We start from the raw sequence: 16,961 nt of genomic DNA, 5'->3' as shown, positions 1-16,961 counted from the left end.
TGTTTTGGATTTTTTTTTTCAGATGAATGAGCTCAGTAGAAGTTGGGTAACGTCCACATTTCTTTTTTTTTATCCAGATTTTTTTTTTCCAGTTTTTTGAAGGAAACAGATCAACTGCATCTTCTTCTTCTTATATTTGTACCCACTTTTTGTTGATGCTATTTTTTTTTTGTTTACAAGCTTGAAATGAAGAATTCATCTTTTTACCCAGATTTTGATTTTTTTCAGACAACACCATGGCTCCAGATAATCTTCATCTTCAGATCTCTTTGTATTTTTGCTTCTTTTGTAATATTTTTTGTTTTAGTTCTGTTTTGGAATTTTTTTTGTGAGATGAATGAGCTTAGTAGAAGTTGGGTAACATCCACATTTTTTTTTATCCAGATCTGTTTTTTTTTTTCAGCTTTCCTAAGGAAACAGTTCATCTTCATCTTCTTCCAAGTAGTTATATTTGTACCCACTCTTGATGTTATATAGTTATCTCTCAATGTAATTATTTTACTTATGAAGTTCTTTGATAAAAAAATGAAAATCAGAATTATAGCACATTTGTAATCTAAATAAATTTTAATTATATTTGGAATTAATCAAAATTAATTATCATTCCATCTAAATTCAAAATTTAAATGTAAGCATTAAATATTACTTACTATTTAAAAAAAAAATTAACGTAAACATTAAATATTATATTTTATAACATTCGCATTCCAAAATCATTTAACGTGACGTTTAAATATTTAATATTTTAATAATTTTATATAAATATTACATAAATATGAAAAATTGTAACGCATTTCACGAATCACTTAAAACCTCTTCGTCTTACGAAACGTTGTATATTCCAATGCATTAAACGTGTCAATTTGAAACGTGTCAATCAATATTCAAACTCATTAATATTCGCACTACTCGAGATAATGATGATTAAAGCATTGTTGTAAGTATATAAACTGCTCTTTTATCTCCCACACATTTTCATTATTAAACTGATTCAGATTACAACATTAAAATAATCTACTAATGAATAATAATTCTGATTCTTGATCATGGTGCAAGTTTTTAAAGCTTTCTTTCATCATTGTGTCCACTTCTCAACAAAATCATAATTGCAATGTCAAGATTTCTCAACTGCCAGCTATATGTTGCTATTTCCAGAGTAAAAACCAAAAGAGGCTGTTCGAGGTAAAATCTAAATTTTCTAAATTTTTCAACAAACAAAATTGAAATAAAGCTCATGCTTCAATCAATATTTATTAAAGTTTAATAAGTTAAATCCATGAATGAAATATATTCATTTGCTTCCTCATTCCAGGACTTTGTCCCACGTCTTAAAAATTTTAGAGTACAAAAAAGATTTATAATTTAAAATTAAAAAAATTCATAATGATAACTAACAAATATTTCTATATAAATATTAATAGTTTCTCCTTTTTTATAGACAAAGTTAGTTATTTTTATTTTTTTAAAATAATATTACATATTACACTCTTTGTGAATCTGATTAATTAATAATTTGTTATTAATAAAAAATGCAAATAAATTTTTTTACTTTAAATACATTTATTTACCAAATTAAAAATTTAAACTTTTTTTTACTTGACTTGCTAGATATGCTTTTTATATTTTTCAAAAAATACTTTTCATCTTCCAAAAATTAAAAAATGTTGAGGAGAATAAAAACAACTTTTCAATTTCTTTCAACACTACTTTCAAGATAAAAATTTGTCTCTTCCAACACATCTTTATAATTAATTAGCATTAATTATGAAGAAACCAACAACTTTTTTAGTGTCTCAATACAATGTTATATTTGAATTTATTGTATTATAATTTTAAATGAAAAATATTTTAAAAATCTACATACCTTCTTGAAAAAGTTTTATACGGGGTCCAAAAATCTTCTCAAATTAAAGTCATTTTGAATGACCAAAATCTCTAATAGTATCTAATCTAATATATAATTATATACAATTGCAAAGCTAACAATACTCTTTTGAATTCTAATGTGCATTGTCCCAAAATATACATAATTGGTGATCTTCATAATTAATATTTTGAAGTAAGAATGACAAAATAACAACTTTAGTAACTTTTTTACAAAGTTTCTTGGAGAAGGTAGCTAATTTTTATAAAATAAATCTAATTAAAAATTATAATATAATAAATTAATTAGGATTTTGTGTGGAATTTATGAATATTACACGACTGAAATGTTTTGTAGCATCAAAGAGTGAATACTTTAAAATATAATATTAAATCTTATTTGATAAGATAATATTTACTATTTCAGAATTTTTATAGTGAAGTAAATGCAAATCATAAACTACATTTTATTTTTATAATAAATACAAATTATAAAGGCATAATCCAAGTTTTTAAATTTTTGAACAAACAAAATTAAAATAAAGTTCTGACTCCATGAATTTGTCTCATTAATAATAACATAGACTTTTAAAAAGTTCAAAGTAGAAGAAAGATTTATAACTAACAAATATTTTTTATATAAGTATTAATATTTTCTCCTCTTCTACAGAAAAATTATGTATTTTTTTAATTTATTTTAAAAATAGTCATTACATGTTACACTTTTCTTAAAATCTGATCGATTAATAGTTTCTTAATAATTAATAACAATATTAATAAATGCAAATAAAATTACTTACCTTAAATATATTTAATTACCAAATTAAAAATTAAGACTTTGTTTTTTTTATCTAGCTTACTGAAAAATATATTTATATTTTTCAAAATCTACTTTTCATCTTCAAAAAATATAAAGATGTTAAGAAGAATTAAAACAATTTTCCAGTTTTTTCTAACACCACTTCCAAGCTATATTTTTTCAACATCTCAAAGAACTTTTCAGTTTCTTCCAACCTACTTTCAAGATATATTTTGACGGCTTTTCACATATGAATGTCTTTGCCATTAAATAACATTAAATATTAGAAACCAACAACTTTTTGTGTTTCTCATTGCAATGTTACATATGAATTTATTGTATTAAAATTTTAAATGGAAAATATTTTAAAATCTACCTACCTTTTTAAGAGAGCTTTATACAGTTTTCAAAAATCTTCTTAAATTTCAACATAGCTTATTGAATAAACTTTATAAATCAACACTTACGTCTTCCAATATAAATATCAAAAATATAAAGAATAAATGAAAAACTTTTCGTCTTCCAAGAATTTTACATTTTGAAATATGACTATTTATTATGAACAACAACAATCATGATTTGTGGGACTCAATGAATCATGAGGTATCAATCAAACACATAATTAGAGTTTAAGACATTCACCAAAAATATTATTTATCAATTTAAAGTATATAAAAAATATAAAATTTTTATATCATCATGTTGTTTTTTGAGATGTTATATGCTTCTTTAAATAGTAAAAACATATTATTATATGCTTCATCTTCTTATAGGTATGTAATTTATTATTTTTGATTTCGAATTTAACTTATTAGTTTGTAAAAACATACATAAACTTATTTATCTTTTTGCTTCTTCTTCAATTGTTATCTTTCAAAGTATTGCATGTTCTGTTCCCTATTGGAGGAAAATCATTGTCTTTTAAAGAAATAATATTTTCAGCATAGCTTAACATTTCTATCAGTAATCTTTTTTGTGTTTGTTGTTGCAGATAAAAAAAAATAAACAACCAAAGACAAAATGAAATACAACAACAATGCTTCTCAAAGCAACAACAATATGTTTTTTTTATTATGTTCTTAATTCATTTATCTTATGTTTTCTATTTTTACACTTGACAATTTTTTTAAGACATCATATTTTCATATATAGATTATTGCATAACACTCATTGTTCATTACCATTACAAATATATAAAATCTAAAAAATCCCGTGCATTGCACGGGTACAAAAACTGGTATATATATATATATATATATATATATATATATATATATATATATATATATGTAGGTGTGAATGCTATTTTAGTAAAAACATGAGAGAACATAAGTCTCATTTAATGTAATATCATAGAAAATAAGTGAAGTTTCTACTTGAGTAAAAAATGTGATAATACTTATAGCACGTTTTTGTGAAAAAAAAACTTTGAATTTGGAAAAATAATAAAGAACTTTATTTTAAGTACTAATTGTTAAAAATAATTTAAGTATAAGTCTAAGTCTTATAGAATAGAAATGACAAAGTTAAATACTATATAAAAAAATTACTTATAAATATAATGTCTCAAGATCTTTTGTCAGAAATAATGTCAATTTTTTATGTAGGTTGAACTCAAGTCACATTTTTATAACCTCTCCATGGTAATCAACACTACCATTCATTTCAATAACTTGCTTAAAGGTAAAACACGTCTATAAGAAAGTTTGAAATTAACTTTTTTTATAAGTTAAAATACAGTTAATTTGTAAAATAATTATAATACAGTTCTTCTAAAATTTTATTTTACCTCGTAATATAATCTAATTTTAACTTGTGAAAGAGTTAATAAGCTAATTTTAACTTATGTAGAAGAATAAGCTAGTTTTAATTTATGAAGAAGTTAATTAATTGTATTTTTATCTTCTTATTTTTCTCCTATAAATATTTAGAGAGAACTTTTTCTAAACTTAATTATTGAAAGTTTTGGTTAGCAAACTACTTCTTAACATAAAAGTATCAAAATTAGAAAGGCTTAAATGGTCTTTTGGTCCTAGTTTAGGACGACTTTTTTCACCTTAGTCTTATTTTTGAAAATGTTTTCAGTTTGGTCCTACCTTTCGTAATTTGTTTTCAATCAACTCCTTTTCGTTAACTCCGTCTAAATCATTAACGGAACAATGCCAGTGTGGTGATTTTGTGTGACGTGGATATTATTCAGTGACATGTCCGTTTGCACTGTCATAGCCCAGATTTTAAATTGAATTTTAGGGTTTGTGTTCATTGTGATTTAGGGTTCCCTTAAACGGTTCAGCTGAAAACGAATGTCTCGTGGGACATCTTCATCTTCTTGCAATAGCTGGGTTCACCGGACTTGCAATTCCTGCCATGGTGGTTATAGGGTTTTAGGGTTTTAGGGTCACCCCCAATTTGCGATTGCGGAGACATTGCAGTGGTGCGCACAACTAGAACTACAAAGAATTTGGGTAAACAATTTTGGGGCTGTGCGAACTTTAAGGTTTGTTTCCCACTGTTCGGGTTTGGGTGTTTCTTTCACTTGCAGTCTTTCATTTTCATCTTCATGGTTTTTTTGTGTTGCAAAGATGTGGTGAAGATGTGTTGGGATGCAACTTTTTCAAGTGGTGTTACGAAGAGGGTGCTGATGAGCGAGATGCCATGATCGCTAGGCAAAGGCAGAAGATTGCTTATATTGAAAATGCATTGAGTGTTTGGAAGAAACAGATGCAACTGTCATTAGCTGTGATAGGTGTTCTTATTGTAATGATTGTAGTTGGTTTTATGGGTTGTAATTGTCGTTGGCTATCTTGAATAATTACTTGAATGAATGAATGATATTCCTTTATCTTTAATTACATATTCTCAACTGTTTAAAATTTTTTGTAATTTTTTGTTTAATTTGAATGAACTGAAGAACGAACAATTCTGAAAAGTGGAAAAGAAGAAGGCAGATAGAATTCTGAAAAGTGCAAATGATAATGCATTACTAATTAAGGCTTTTAAGCCTTCCATCAAAATAACAGTGATCAAAATCCAGAAATCAGTGATCAAAATATCATTCATAATACATAACAAAATATTCCCCTCCCCCAAAATACAATCAGTAATCTCATGATGGATGTGGTGGCCTTCTTATTTGCATTTTTGGCCTCATCTTTCTAATTCCATAAGTTGGTTGGTTGGGCTGTTGTACTGCAGTGTTGGGTGGTGGTCCTGGTGCTGGTGGGGTTGGGGCTGCTACTGTTGGGTGTGGTGCTGCAACTGGTGGGGTTGGTGCTGCAGGTGGAGTGGGTGTTGCAAGTGGAGTGGGTGTTGCAGGTGGTTGACTTGGTGGTGGTTCACTTTGTGTGGGTTGAGTTGGTTGTGGTGCTGCAACTTCAGTGGGACGTTCTTCACAGCCATGGACAAGAAGTGTTGGACAATTGTTCCTCTTATGCCCAAGTGCGCGACAAACTGAACATCTCTTTCTATGACCACCTGGTCTCATTTGGGTGTTATCTTTTCTAAGTTCCCATGTGTCCAGCCTTCTCTTCTTCTTTGGTCTCCCTAACAGCCTTCTTTTAAGTGGTGGTAGAACATCAGGAAAGACAGTTGTTTCCCAAAAAAGTTGACCATTGGCAGGAAGAACTATGGAGTTGTATATCTCTTCATATGTTGTACGTCTGAACCAATGTGGAATGTAATCTTCTGCCTTTAAGTTAAGGAAGTTCAGTGCAACAATTGCATGGCAGCATGGGATCCCACTAATGAGCCATTTCCTGCAGCATTCCTGGCTTTCTATGTTGACAGTGAACTTGTCTCCAATTAATGAGACATGTCTAACTTCAAACAACTTCTGACCTGACCAACTGCAGGAGAATCAAATTGAAAAATTATAAACATAAACTAGGACCAGATTGAAAAGTACTTAACCCTAAACTAGGACCAAAGTGAAAAATTTTAAACCTAAACTAGGACCAAATTGAAAAGTACTTAACCCTAAACTAGGACCATAGTGAAAAATTTTAAAACTAAAGTAGGACCAAATTGAAAAGTACCTTGATATCCAATACTTAGTTTGTTCAAACTCTTTTGACAATCTGGCACGTATCTTAGGGCATATATCTCCCTTGTACTTCTGCACCTTGGATCTATTCTTGGACCACCTTTTCATAATATACAAACGGATGTCTTCCAGCATTGAGATGATTGGCTTGGACCTTGCATCCACAATAACGTTGTTGAAGGCTTCACTCATGTTGTTTACCAACGTGTCACATTTGGCTTGCATGGTAAACCTAGACCTGGACCAATATCTTCCAAAACAAATTTGTTAATCTTTTGTTAATTTGGAGAATCAGTGATATTGATAACTAACCTTGGTGGTATTGCTATTAGGTATTTGAAGGCCTCTTCGTTCACTTCTTTAATATTATGCATTTCTCTTTCCCATGCTCTTGGGTGCATGCTGGTTGCAGCCTTCCACATCAAGCTTTTTAGTTGCTTGCTTCCAAATTTTTTTCTGAAATTGCTGTACAGATGGCGCATACAAAACCTTTGCTCAGCGCCAAGCAATAGGTCTTGTATGGCAGGAAGCAAACCCTGTGTATATACTAGTCAGTTAGTTTTCATATTACAAAAATAGAAGTACAATGAACATAAAAAAATATGGAAACATATTACCTTTTGTTGGTTGGACATAAATGTGCAAAACCTACATACATCAGCACCTCCCAGGTCCTCAATCAACAACTCCAGAAACCAGCTCCATGTGTCTTTGTTTTCAACTTCAACTACTGCGTAGGCTATAGGAAGCATCTGGTCATTTGCGTCACGACCTACAGCAGTTAGTAGCTCACCCCCATATTGTCCTTTCAAAAAACAACCATCAAGGCCTATGATGGGTCGACAGCTTACAAAACTGTCCTTGCATGCCTTTAGACAGTGTAAATTCGCATGAAAATCTTCTCATCATTAACATCTTCCACTTTAACTTTAACTGTGGATCCGGGATTTGATCTAATTATCTCATGAGCATAATCATAAATCCTTCTATACTGATCTTTAAAAGATCATTCAACCACCTTTGTTGCTAGTTGCTTTGCCCTATGAGCCATTGAAACTGACACCTTTGTATTCCATTTCCTTGCAACTTTATTACGTATATCAACCAGCTTCAAATTAGGATTTTCTATTAATGTGTTGTCTAAGGTTTTACTCAACCATTTTGAATTCATCAAATTTATACTAAATTCTCTGCTGCACTTATGACGGTTTTGAACTTTCCTAAGCTGCCATGTTTGACAAGAAACCAGAAATCCACAATAAAGGGACCAGTCACACTTCCCTTGAGCCCCTAAACATCTCACCCGCACTCTTTCCTTGTCATTTTTGTCAAACTTCAGGTTCCTACCAGCATGAACAACATACGTTCTTACACCATCAACAAATTGTTCCTTGTCCACAAAGGTAGTCCCCACCTCCCATCTGTAATCAGCCATAGACTTTGGTTTCTTAAATGTACCAAAATAACCACTCATCCCATCATGTTCTGTCTCACTAGCACTACCTTCAATGCTATACAACTCTTCTGTCATCAGACAGTCCTCTATCTCTCTTAATCCCATCATGTTCTGATTCACTTGCACTGTCTTCACTATCATGGTTTTGTGAACTAGGACCAACTTCACCTGACCCCAAACCTTGACCATAATCAACATTTATTTCTACATCAACTACGCCTTCAGTACCTCCATTACCACAACCCCAGTCCTCTCCATCACTATCTCCTAAACAGTCTGCATCAGAATCAATCCAACTATCAACCTCAACCCTTTCATCATCACAATCCCTTTCATTATCCATCCCTTTATCACCTTCAGGAATATTATCCAGCCCTTTATCAGCTTCTGGATTACCCACATTCTCAACTCCAACTTCTTCTTCACCTGTACCCACATTCTCAACTCGCACTTCTTCTTCACCTGTACCCACATTCTCAACTCCCACTTGTTCTTCACCTGTACCCACATTCTCAACTCTCACTTGTTCTTCCAAATGCCCAGTACCTTCACCCACAACATCGTCAGCTACAATCTCAGGAGAAGGAGAAGCACACCTCCTTAAACTGTCAACCACTTCACCTTCGTCTGATCCAATTTCAGTCTCTTCGTTCCTAGCATCTTCAAGTGGAGTAGACCTTACATCTTCAGGTGGAGCAGACCAGACTACAATCTCAGTTCCTAGTACCTCAAATTCACTAACTGCATAACTGTTTTCTCCACTCTCTATAGGTCTCCCAGCATCTCCTTCAGGTTCCACTATACTATCATCTACCTGGACTTCATCAACTCCATGCATAACAAACATATGCACTTCACCATAATGCCTTGCGATATGTAGCATATTAAGTGCACCCCTGTCATCATTCAAAGGGTGCAACAACATCTCTACACAATAACACAACCCCTTTATGCTATGATACCCCATTTCCTTAAGAGACCCCAATATTTCGAAATAACTCCAACGGTCAGGATCGCATGACCAATGAGTAGTTTCTCCACCAACATACTTACACCACTCATTTTCAGCAAATTCACCACGGTGGTGGACCACAACCTCAAACCTTTCACCAGACATTGGAAACACAAAAAAACCTGCAAATGGTAAATAATGTTTAAATGGGGGAACAAATACTACATCTATAACCAACAAACCGACAAACCGAAAACTAACCATGAAACCCACCCCACCACAGATAGCGACAACACAAGCAATTAAAAATGGTGGGTCACCAGCGAAAACAATAAACACTGCACCACCGAAAAAGCAACTACAATTTAAAGATTCCATGGAATGCATAAACAAAACCCTAATCATTAACACTAAACCCAATTAATTCTGACAAACAGTAATAAACTAAAGCAGGACATACCTTCACGATGAAATCGTTTTTCCCTCCGCAGCGATTGACCAAAGATGAGCGACGAAATCCACAATGCCAGAATCCCTAATGCGACCCCCAAATCCACAATTTCAAAGAGCGAGGACGAAATCCCTAATTCGACCCCCAAATCCACAATTCCACATAAATAACCCTAAACCTAAACCCAATTTAATGAGATATTAACCTTAAAACGAATTTGCAATTTCAATTAAATGGTCAGCACAGTGCAAACGGACACGTCACTGAATAATATCCACGTCTCACAAAATCATCACACTGGCACTGTTCCGTTAACGATTTAGATGGAGTTAATGAAAAGGAGTTGATTGAAAAAAAATTACGAAAAGTAGGACCAAATTGAAAACATTTTCAAAAGTAGGACTAAAGTGAAAAAGTCGTCCTAAACTAGGACCAAAAGACCATTTAAGCCAATTAGAAAAGTGAAACATTCGGTAATAGCTAGTTGTTCACACAGAAAAGTAATTTTTTACTCATCAATTAGAATTTAAATTTTTTTAATTAAAAAAAATGTGTCGACAAAATTTTTTTTACCCAATGATTTTTTTTTTTAAAAAAAACACTTACCAAGATTCAATGACAATTTAGAAAAGTGTCGACAAAATGACAACTTATTTTATTACTTTTCGTGAAGAAAAATCATGCATGCAATTATTCTCAAGAATTATGTTCAATGCAACCATATAATTACTGTTTCTACTTTTACATATAAGATATTTATAACTAATTTTACATTTATAAAAAAAAATGGTTAGTTTAGTTTACAACATCACATTTGTTTTTGATTATAATACATTTTAAAACTACTCTGAATTAGTGAATATAGAGACACAGAATAATAGTAGTAGGGGAGTTTTAATTTTTAGTCTGTGATAAAATCTTGAATGTTTCTTTAGTTTCTAATGATGTTTTTTAACCTTTCGTTCTTGTAAGGCCCATTTTTCTTTCATTTCTTTTCAGCCTTGTAGTTGGACCTAAGGCCGGCCCAAACATGTAAGCCCTTAAGTCTGCCCTAAAACCTAGGGTACCCTACACTTTCAGAAAAGTTGCCCTTGCCTTGAGCTGCAGCCGCCACCCATCTTCTGCTAGGGTTCCATTGCCGGGAAGCTCCGTTACTCCATGTAAGTTGTAACATACCTCCAGGAATATTACTTGGTGATTTAATAATAAAAGGAAAACATACTCATATTCATTAAACATAATTTCCCAAAAAGGTAGGAAGTTTAAAACTTCGGTTATATCTTACATCACACATGATTTAAAATTTATCACAAACCACTCATAGTTTTAAAACATAATAAAAACATTTAACATAATTCTTCTTGAACATCCCATAGACCCCTCTCCGTGCCTATGCAGCTCCTGGCTCACCTGCATCAGTATCTGCTCCCGGATAAAAATTTATCCGATCATCGCCACACACACAAACAGATAGGGTGAGCTATGCATATAAAATGAATAAATATGAGAAACCCATACCCCAAAAGAATTTCATAATTATTTATATTTAAACCTTTCAATTCCCTCTCACTCAAGATCCATTATGAGTGACATGCACATGCTCTTGGTCTCGGGATTTCTTGTGCTCCCACGAACCTCCCCGCTCGTGGTCAAACCTACGAACCTAACTCGTTCGTAGTCCTACCCTACGGACCTCCCCGTCCGTAGTCAAACCATCCGAACCTCACCCGCTCGGACCATGACACGCATGCAATCACCATACTATGGACCTCCCCGCCCATAGCAGCACCAGGACTAACTTGTCCAATATCCCATCATGCGGTCCCAACTCATCACGAACCTCCCCGCTCGTGACCTCATCCGAACACATCCCGGACCCACTAAGAACTTAGTCCTTAAAGCTCAAAGGTTAGCACAACAATCTGCCGCAACAGAAAATAAAACACCGACACTGCCTAGGCAATTGTCAAGTGGAACAACATCACTGACCGCCTGGCGCCACACTCAGCGCTGCCAGGCGCCAGGTTATAGGTACCAAATCAGAAACAACCTCACTTCGCCTGGCGGTAACAAACAACCCGTCAGGCGCCACACATCCACACAACAATACAAGCATCGAATCTCGCCTGGCGAGACCAACCACTAAGGCCAGGCGCTGGCCTAAGGAAGTCCAGAATTTAGAATACTCATTTACAAAACAATGTCAACGTTACTAACCGACACCTATTACAGTTTTATCAATAATTTTCTCTACAGATGTCTAATTGAGGTGATTCCTTTTTGGTTAGAAACTAGACTTCCATATCTTTAATTTGACTACCAAACCACTATTTTTGGAGGTCTAAGCTATTGGCAATTTAAAAACGAAAATCAGGGATCCTCCAGCGTTTTTCCAGCTTTCCTGTCCCGACGTCTGCTCACTGTTTCGGTCTTTACATTTTCCATAGACATCCAAATGAGTTGATTCTTGTTGGGTTGGAAACTAGACTTCCGTAGCTTTAATTTGACTATTAAACCACTATTTTTAGTGGTCAAGGCTATTGGCAATTTAAAAACGAAAATCAGGGATCCTCCAGCGTTTTTCCAGCTTTCCTGTCCCAACGTCTGCTCACTGTTTCGATCATTACGTTTTCCATAGACATCCAAATGAGTTGATTCTTGTTGGGTTGGAAACTAGACTTCCGTAGCTTTAATTTGACTACTAAACCACTATTTTTGGAGGTCTAGGCTATTGGCAAGTTAAAAACGAAAATCAGGGATAAAAATTGGATGAGTCGTCTGGCGGCAGTTCATCATCCGCCAGGCGGTTTCTGAATTATACACAGCAGGGCATTGTACATGCATCAATTTAATCATACAATTCATGATATTAAACAGTACGCAATTAAAGGTACAATTCCAGCTCCCCTAACCTGGATCTAAGCTTCCAAAGAGTTCCTTCAATGGTCTCCTTTCTTCTTCTTCTCCACACCTTTCCTCCAAAATTTTCAAATCTCACTCTCTTCCACACTTTTCTGCCCTCCATTTTTCAGGCTTCCCCTCCCATTTTTATGCAGTTTTTCGTCCAAGGGGCTCATCAATGCCACCCCCCTCCTATGCCTAGGTTTTGAAAAAAAAAATAATAATAAAAAAATGTGGAAGTTGAACTTCTCTGGCCAGGTTCGAAACAAGGACTATGAGTTTCCCCCTATCACGCTCCAACCACTTAGCCAATCCACTTTTATTGCTAAATATGCGTATACAATAAAATATAAATTATACTTCCGTTTTCTCTTACTTAAAAGAAAACATTAAAACTCACACAATTTACATACATAGGACTTGAACCCAAGTCCTCACACACAACCCCAAAGTACTCCTACCACTTGAGCTAGTACTTTGCTACGTCATGTTAGTCCAATTAACGTTATTTATTTCTTCCCAGATATAAATTAAATATTCATTCCTTATTTGAATTTTTTCTCGGGTCTTACATTCCCCCCAACTCAAAAGAATTTTCGTCCTCGAAAATTTCACTTACCGGGAAACAAATGTGGGTACGATCCTTTCATGACGTCCTCCATCTCCCACGTCATCTCCTCAGTAGCTTCATCCCATAATACCTTAACCGTCCGGATCTCCTTTCCTCTAAGTTGTTTGACTTGCGAATCCAATATTCTGACTGGCTTGGCTTGCATTGTCAAATCCTCCCTCACTTGTATATCATCTTCTTCTAATACATGATCTGGGCTTGCTACGTACTTTCTCAACTGTGAGACATGAAATACATTATGCAATTTTGCCAATTGAGGAGGTAGTGCGATCTCGTATGCAACCGGTCCAATTCTCCTTGTAATCTGATAAGGTCCTATAAATCTTGGAGTCAACTTCCTTGACTTAAGTACCCTTCCTACTCCTGTAGTCGGAGTTACTCGGAGAAATACATGATCTCCTTCTTCAAACTCCAATGACCTTCGCCTCGTATCCGCGTAGGATTTCTGCCTACTCTGCGTTGCTCTCATTCTATCCTGAATTAACTTCACCTTCTCAGTTGTTTGTTGCAAGAATTCAGGACCTAGAATGAACGTTTCCCCGTCTTGATTCCAACTCAATGGCGTTCTACACCTTCTGCCATACAGTGCCTCATAAGGTGCCATACCAATACTAGAGTGGTAACTGTTGTTATAAGTGAATTCCACCAAGGGTAATACCTCATTCCAACTACCCATGTGATCCAACACACACGTTCTCAACAGATCTTCTAGTGACTGAATGGTCCTTTCTGACTGACCGTCTGTCTGAGGGTGATATGCCGAGCTCATCCTCAATTGTGTGCCCAGAGCTGCTTGCAAGGACTGCCAGAATCTTGACGTGAACCTGGGGTCTCGGTCTGATACTATGCTTTCAGGTACTCCATGTAATCTCACAACTTCTTGCACATACACTCCTGCTAACTTATCCATAGACCACTTCAGGTTTATTGGAAGAAAATGTGCACACTTAGTCAGCCTATCCACAATCACCCAGACTGCATCATGTCCTTTCGTCGATCTTGGTAAATGCGTCACAAAATCCATCGAGATACTGTCCCATTTCCATTTTGGAATATCCAGTGGTTGCAAGGTACCTCCTGGTCGCTGATGTTCAATCTTGGCCTTCTGACATACCAAGCATTGGGCAACGAAGTCGGCAACATCTTTCTTCATTCCGTTCCACCAGAAAGACTCCTTCAAATCTTTATACATTTTAATCATACCAGGGTGTATGCTAAGTCGACTCTTATGCCCTTCTTCTAGTATGGTCTTCCTGAACGTCGGTCCTCCTGGAACGCACACTCTACCCTTAAAGCGTAGAATGCCGTCTCCACCCATACTATAATCCTTTCCTTTGTCAGTGCCCAATCGTCTGATGTATTCTTGAAGTTCCAGATCATCCCCTTGAGCTACCCGAATTTGTTCTAGGAATTCATTGGTAACCTTCAGCATGCTACACTGAATATGACCTGAGCCCAACTTTATCCCCAGATTCATATCTCTGAGTTTCTCAACTAATTCCAGCTCCTTTATCATTATGCATGACATGTGAATCCGTTTCCGGCTCAGTGCGTCGGCCACAATATTAGCCTTACCCGGGTGATAAAGAAGCTCAAAATCGTAGTCCTTCAAGTATTCCATCCACCTCCTTTGCCTCATATTGAGTTCCTTCTGCTCAAACAAATACTTTAGACTTTTGTGGTCGCTGTAGACTTGAAATTGAGAGCCGTACAAATAATGCCTCCACGATTTAAGAGCAAACACGACTGCTGCCAACTCCAGATCGTGAGTAGGATAATTTCTTTCGTGAACTTTCAGTTGTCGAGATGCATAAGCCACGGGTCTCTTTTCTTGCATCAGTACACAGCCCAAACCTTGGTAGGACGCATCACAATACACTTCAAACTTCTTGGTAGTATCGGCTATAGCTAGTACTGGAGCCGTCGTCAAACATCTCTTCATCTCTTCAAAACACTCTTCACATTTGTCAGTCCATGAGAATGGTTGATCTTTTCTTGTGAGCTGTGTTAATGGCCTGACTCTCTTGGAGAATCCTTCAATAAATCTCCTGTAATAGCCTGCGAGCCCCAAGAAAATTCTCACTTCAGTGACAGACTTAGGTCTTTCCCACTTCAGCACTGTGTCTATCTTCGTAGGATCTACTGCAATCCCTTGGGTTGATATGACATGACCAAGGAAATGTACTTTGCTTAGCCAGAATTCGCACTTCGACAGCTTTCCATAAAGCTGATGTTCCCTAAGTGCCTCAAGTACCGTCCGAAGGTGCTTGACATGTTCTTCCTTAGTCTTGGAATAAATAAGAATGTCGTCTATGAAGACAACGACAAACTTATCCAGCCAAGGACGAAAGATTCTATTCATGTAGTCCATGAATATGGCTGGTGCATTCGTTACTCCAAATGGCATCACTACATATTCGTAGTGTCCATACCGCGACCTGAACGCTGTTTTTGGAACATCCTCTGGTTTAACTAAGATCTGATGATAGCCAGACCTTAAGTCAATTTTCGAGAATACTCCAGCTCCTCTCAATTGATCCAGCAAATCGTCAATTCGCGGCAGTGGGTACTTGTTCTTAATTGTAAGCTTGTTCAACTGCCGGTAGTCTACACACAACCTCGAACTTCCATCTTTCTTCTTCACCAGTAGTACCGGAGCTCCCCAAGGTGACGTACTAGGTCTAATGAATTTCTTTTCCAGCAGATCCTCAATTTGTTTCTTGAGTTCTGCTAACTCTGCAGGTGCCATTCGATACGGAGCCATTGACACTGGACCAGCCCCTGGGATTAGATCAATTGAGAAATCTACATCCCTGCTAGGTGGTAACCCTGGCACTTCATCTGGAAAAACATCCGGGTACTCATTTACCACTGGGATGTCTTGGATGTGTTCTGTCGCACTCTTCTTCTCAGGTTGAGCTATCAGCATGAAATACATAGCTCCACCCTTTATCTCTTTAATAGCTTCTTGCGACGTGATCAATTTCAGTCCTTCTCTTTCTGGAAATACCACACTGCGTCGTCCGTAGTCGATCACTATGTAATTACTGGTTAACCAATCCATTCCCAATATCATGTCCAGGCCTTCCAAAGGTAAGCATATCAGATTCACCTTGAATCGACGACCTACTACTTCTATTGGAAGTCCAACACATATTGCGTTGGCTGCTATCTGTCTGGATGTCGGGGTCGAGACTATCAATTCGCACCCCAATTCGCGTTTCTCTAAGTTAAGTCTCCTTGCGCATTCATCAGAGATAAAAGAATGTGTTGCTCCAGAATCGAACAACACTAAAACTTTATGTCCCTTTAGCAAGCATTGTTGAAGTATGAGGTTACCTGATTGTGTAGCCTCAGTGCTGGTCATGGCGAAGACTCTGCCTGTTGCCTTGGGTTTCTCTATAGCTGGTGCAACTGTCTTTCTCACTATTATATCCTTCTTATTTGGACACTTGTCAGCATAGTGTCCAGGCTGATCACATATGTAGCATTTACGGATGAAACTTGTTCCTCCTGTTTTGCTTGTCAACTGAGGGCAATTCCTCTTCAAGTGTGCTCCTCCGCTCTGATACCAAGTGTAACATACCTCCAGGAATATTACTTGGTGAAATAATAATAAAAGGAAAACATACTCATATTCATTAAACATAATTTCCCAAAAAGGTAGGAAGTTTAAAACTTCGGTTATATCTTACATCACACATGATTTAAAATTTATCACAAACCACTCATAGTTTTAAAACATAATAAAAACATTTAACATAATTCTTCTTGAACATCCCATAGACCCCTCTCCGTGCCTATGCAGCTCCTGGCTCACCTGCATCAGTATCTGCTCCCGGATAAAAATTTATCCGATCATCGCC

General features: G+C 35.6%; 2 protein-coding genes across 2 annotated transcripts; both read right to left on the bottom strand.

Annotated features, from left to right (window-relative positions):
- Window positions 1-5,748: 5,748 nt before the first annotated feature.
- LOC146883394 (uncharacterized) lies at window positions 5,749-7,224 on the bottom strand. Its single transcript, XM_085667601.1, has 2 exons — window positions 6,697-7,224; window positions 5,749-6,507 (listed from the first exon to the last, which is right to left on the bottom strand). The coding sequence occupies exons 1-2, from the start codon at window positions 6,927-6,929 to the stop codon at window positions 5,769-5,771; spliced, it is 972 nt and encodes a 323-aa protein (XP_085523727.1). The 5' UTR covers window positions 6,930-7,224; the 3' UTR covers window positions 5,749-5,768.
- LOC146883393 (uncharacterized) lies at window positions 6,983-8,139 on the bottom strand. The gene is made up of 3 exons (XM_085667536.1): window positions 7,723-8,139; window positions 7,361-7,573; window positions 6,983-7,240 (listed from the first exon to the last, which is right to left on the bottom strand). The coding sequence occupies exons 1-3, from the start codon at window positions 8,137-8,139 to the stop codon at window positions 6,983-6,985; spliced, it is 888 nt and encodes a 295-aa protein (XP_085523662.1).
- Between the last annotated feature and the right edge of the window lie 8,822 nt (window positions 8,140-16,961).

The sequence above is a fragment of the Vigna unguiculata genome, chromosome 10, assembly GCF_037176805.1.
Source record: "Vigna unguiculata cultivar grain cowpea cultivar isolate G323 ecotype 2 chromosome 10, ASM3717680v1, whole genome shotgun sequence".
Taxonomy (NCBI): Eukaryota; Viridiplantae; Streptophyta; class Magnoliopsida; order Fabales; family Fabaceae; genus Vigna; species Vigna unguiculata.
Note: the sequence above shows the minus strand (reverse complement) of the source record. Positions and strands in the feature narration are given on the sequence as shown.

Bases quoted from the DNA above. Each gene is read 5' to 3' on its own strand.
- LOC146883393 (XM_085667536.1), bottom strand. From the start codon at position 8,139: ATGGCTGATTACAGATGGGAGGTGGGGACTACCTTTGTGGACAAGGAA. The intron at 7,574-7,722 runs GTGGTTGAATGA...CACTGTCTAAAG, and splicing joins CAAAGCAACTAGCAACAAAG to GCATGCAAGGACAGTTTTGT. The intron at 7,241-7,360 runs GTATGTAGGTTT...GTATATACACAG, and splicing joins AGGACCTGGGAGGTGCTGAT to GGTTTGCTTCCTGCCATACA.
- LOC146883394 (XM_085667601.1), bottom strand. From the start codon at position 6,929: ATGCAAGCCAAATGTGACACGTTGGTAAACAACATGAGTGAAGCCTTC. The intron at 6,508-6,696 runs GTACTTTTCAAT...ATTCTCCTGCAG, and splicing joins ACTAAGTATTGGATATCAAG to TTGGTCAGGTCAGAAGTTGT.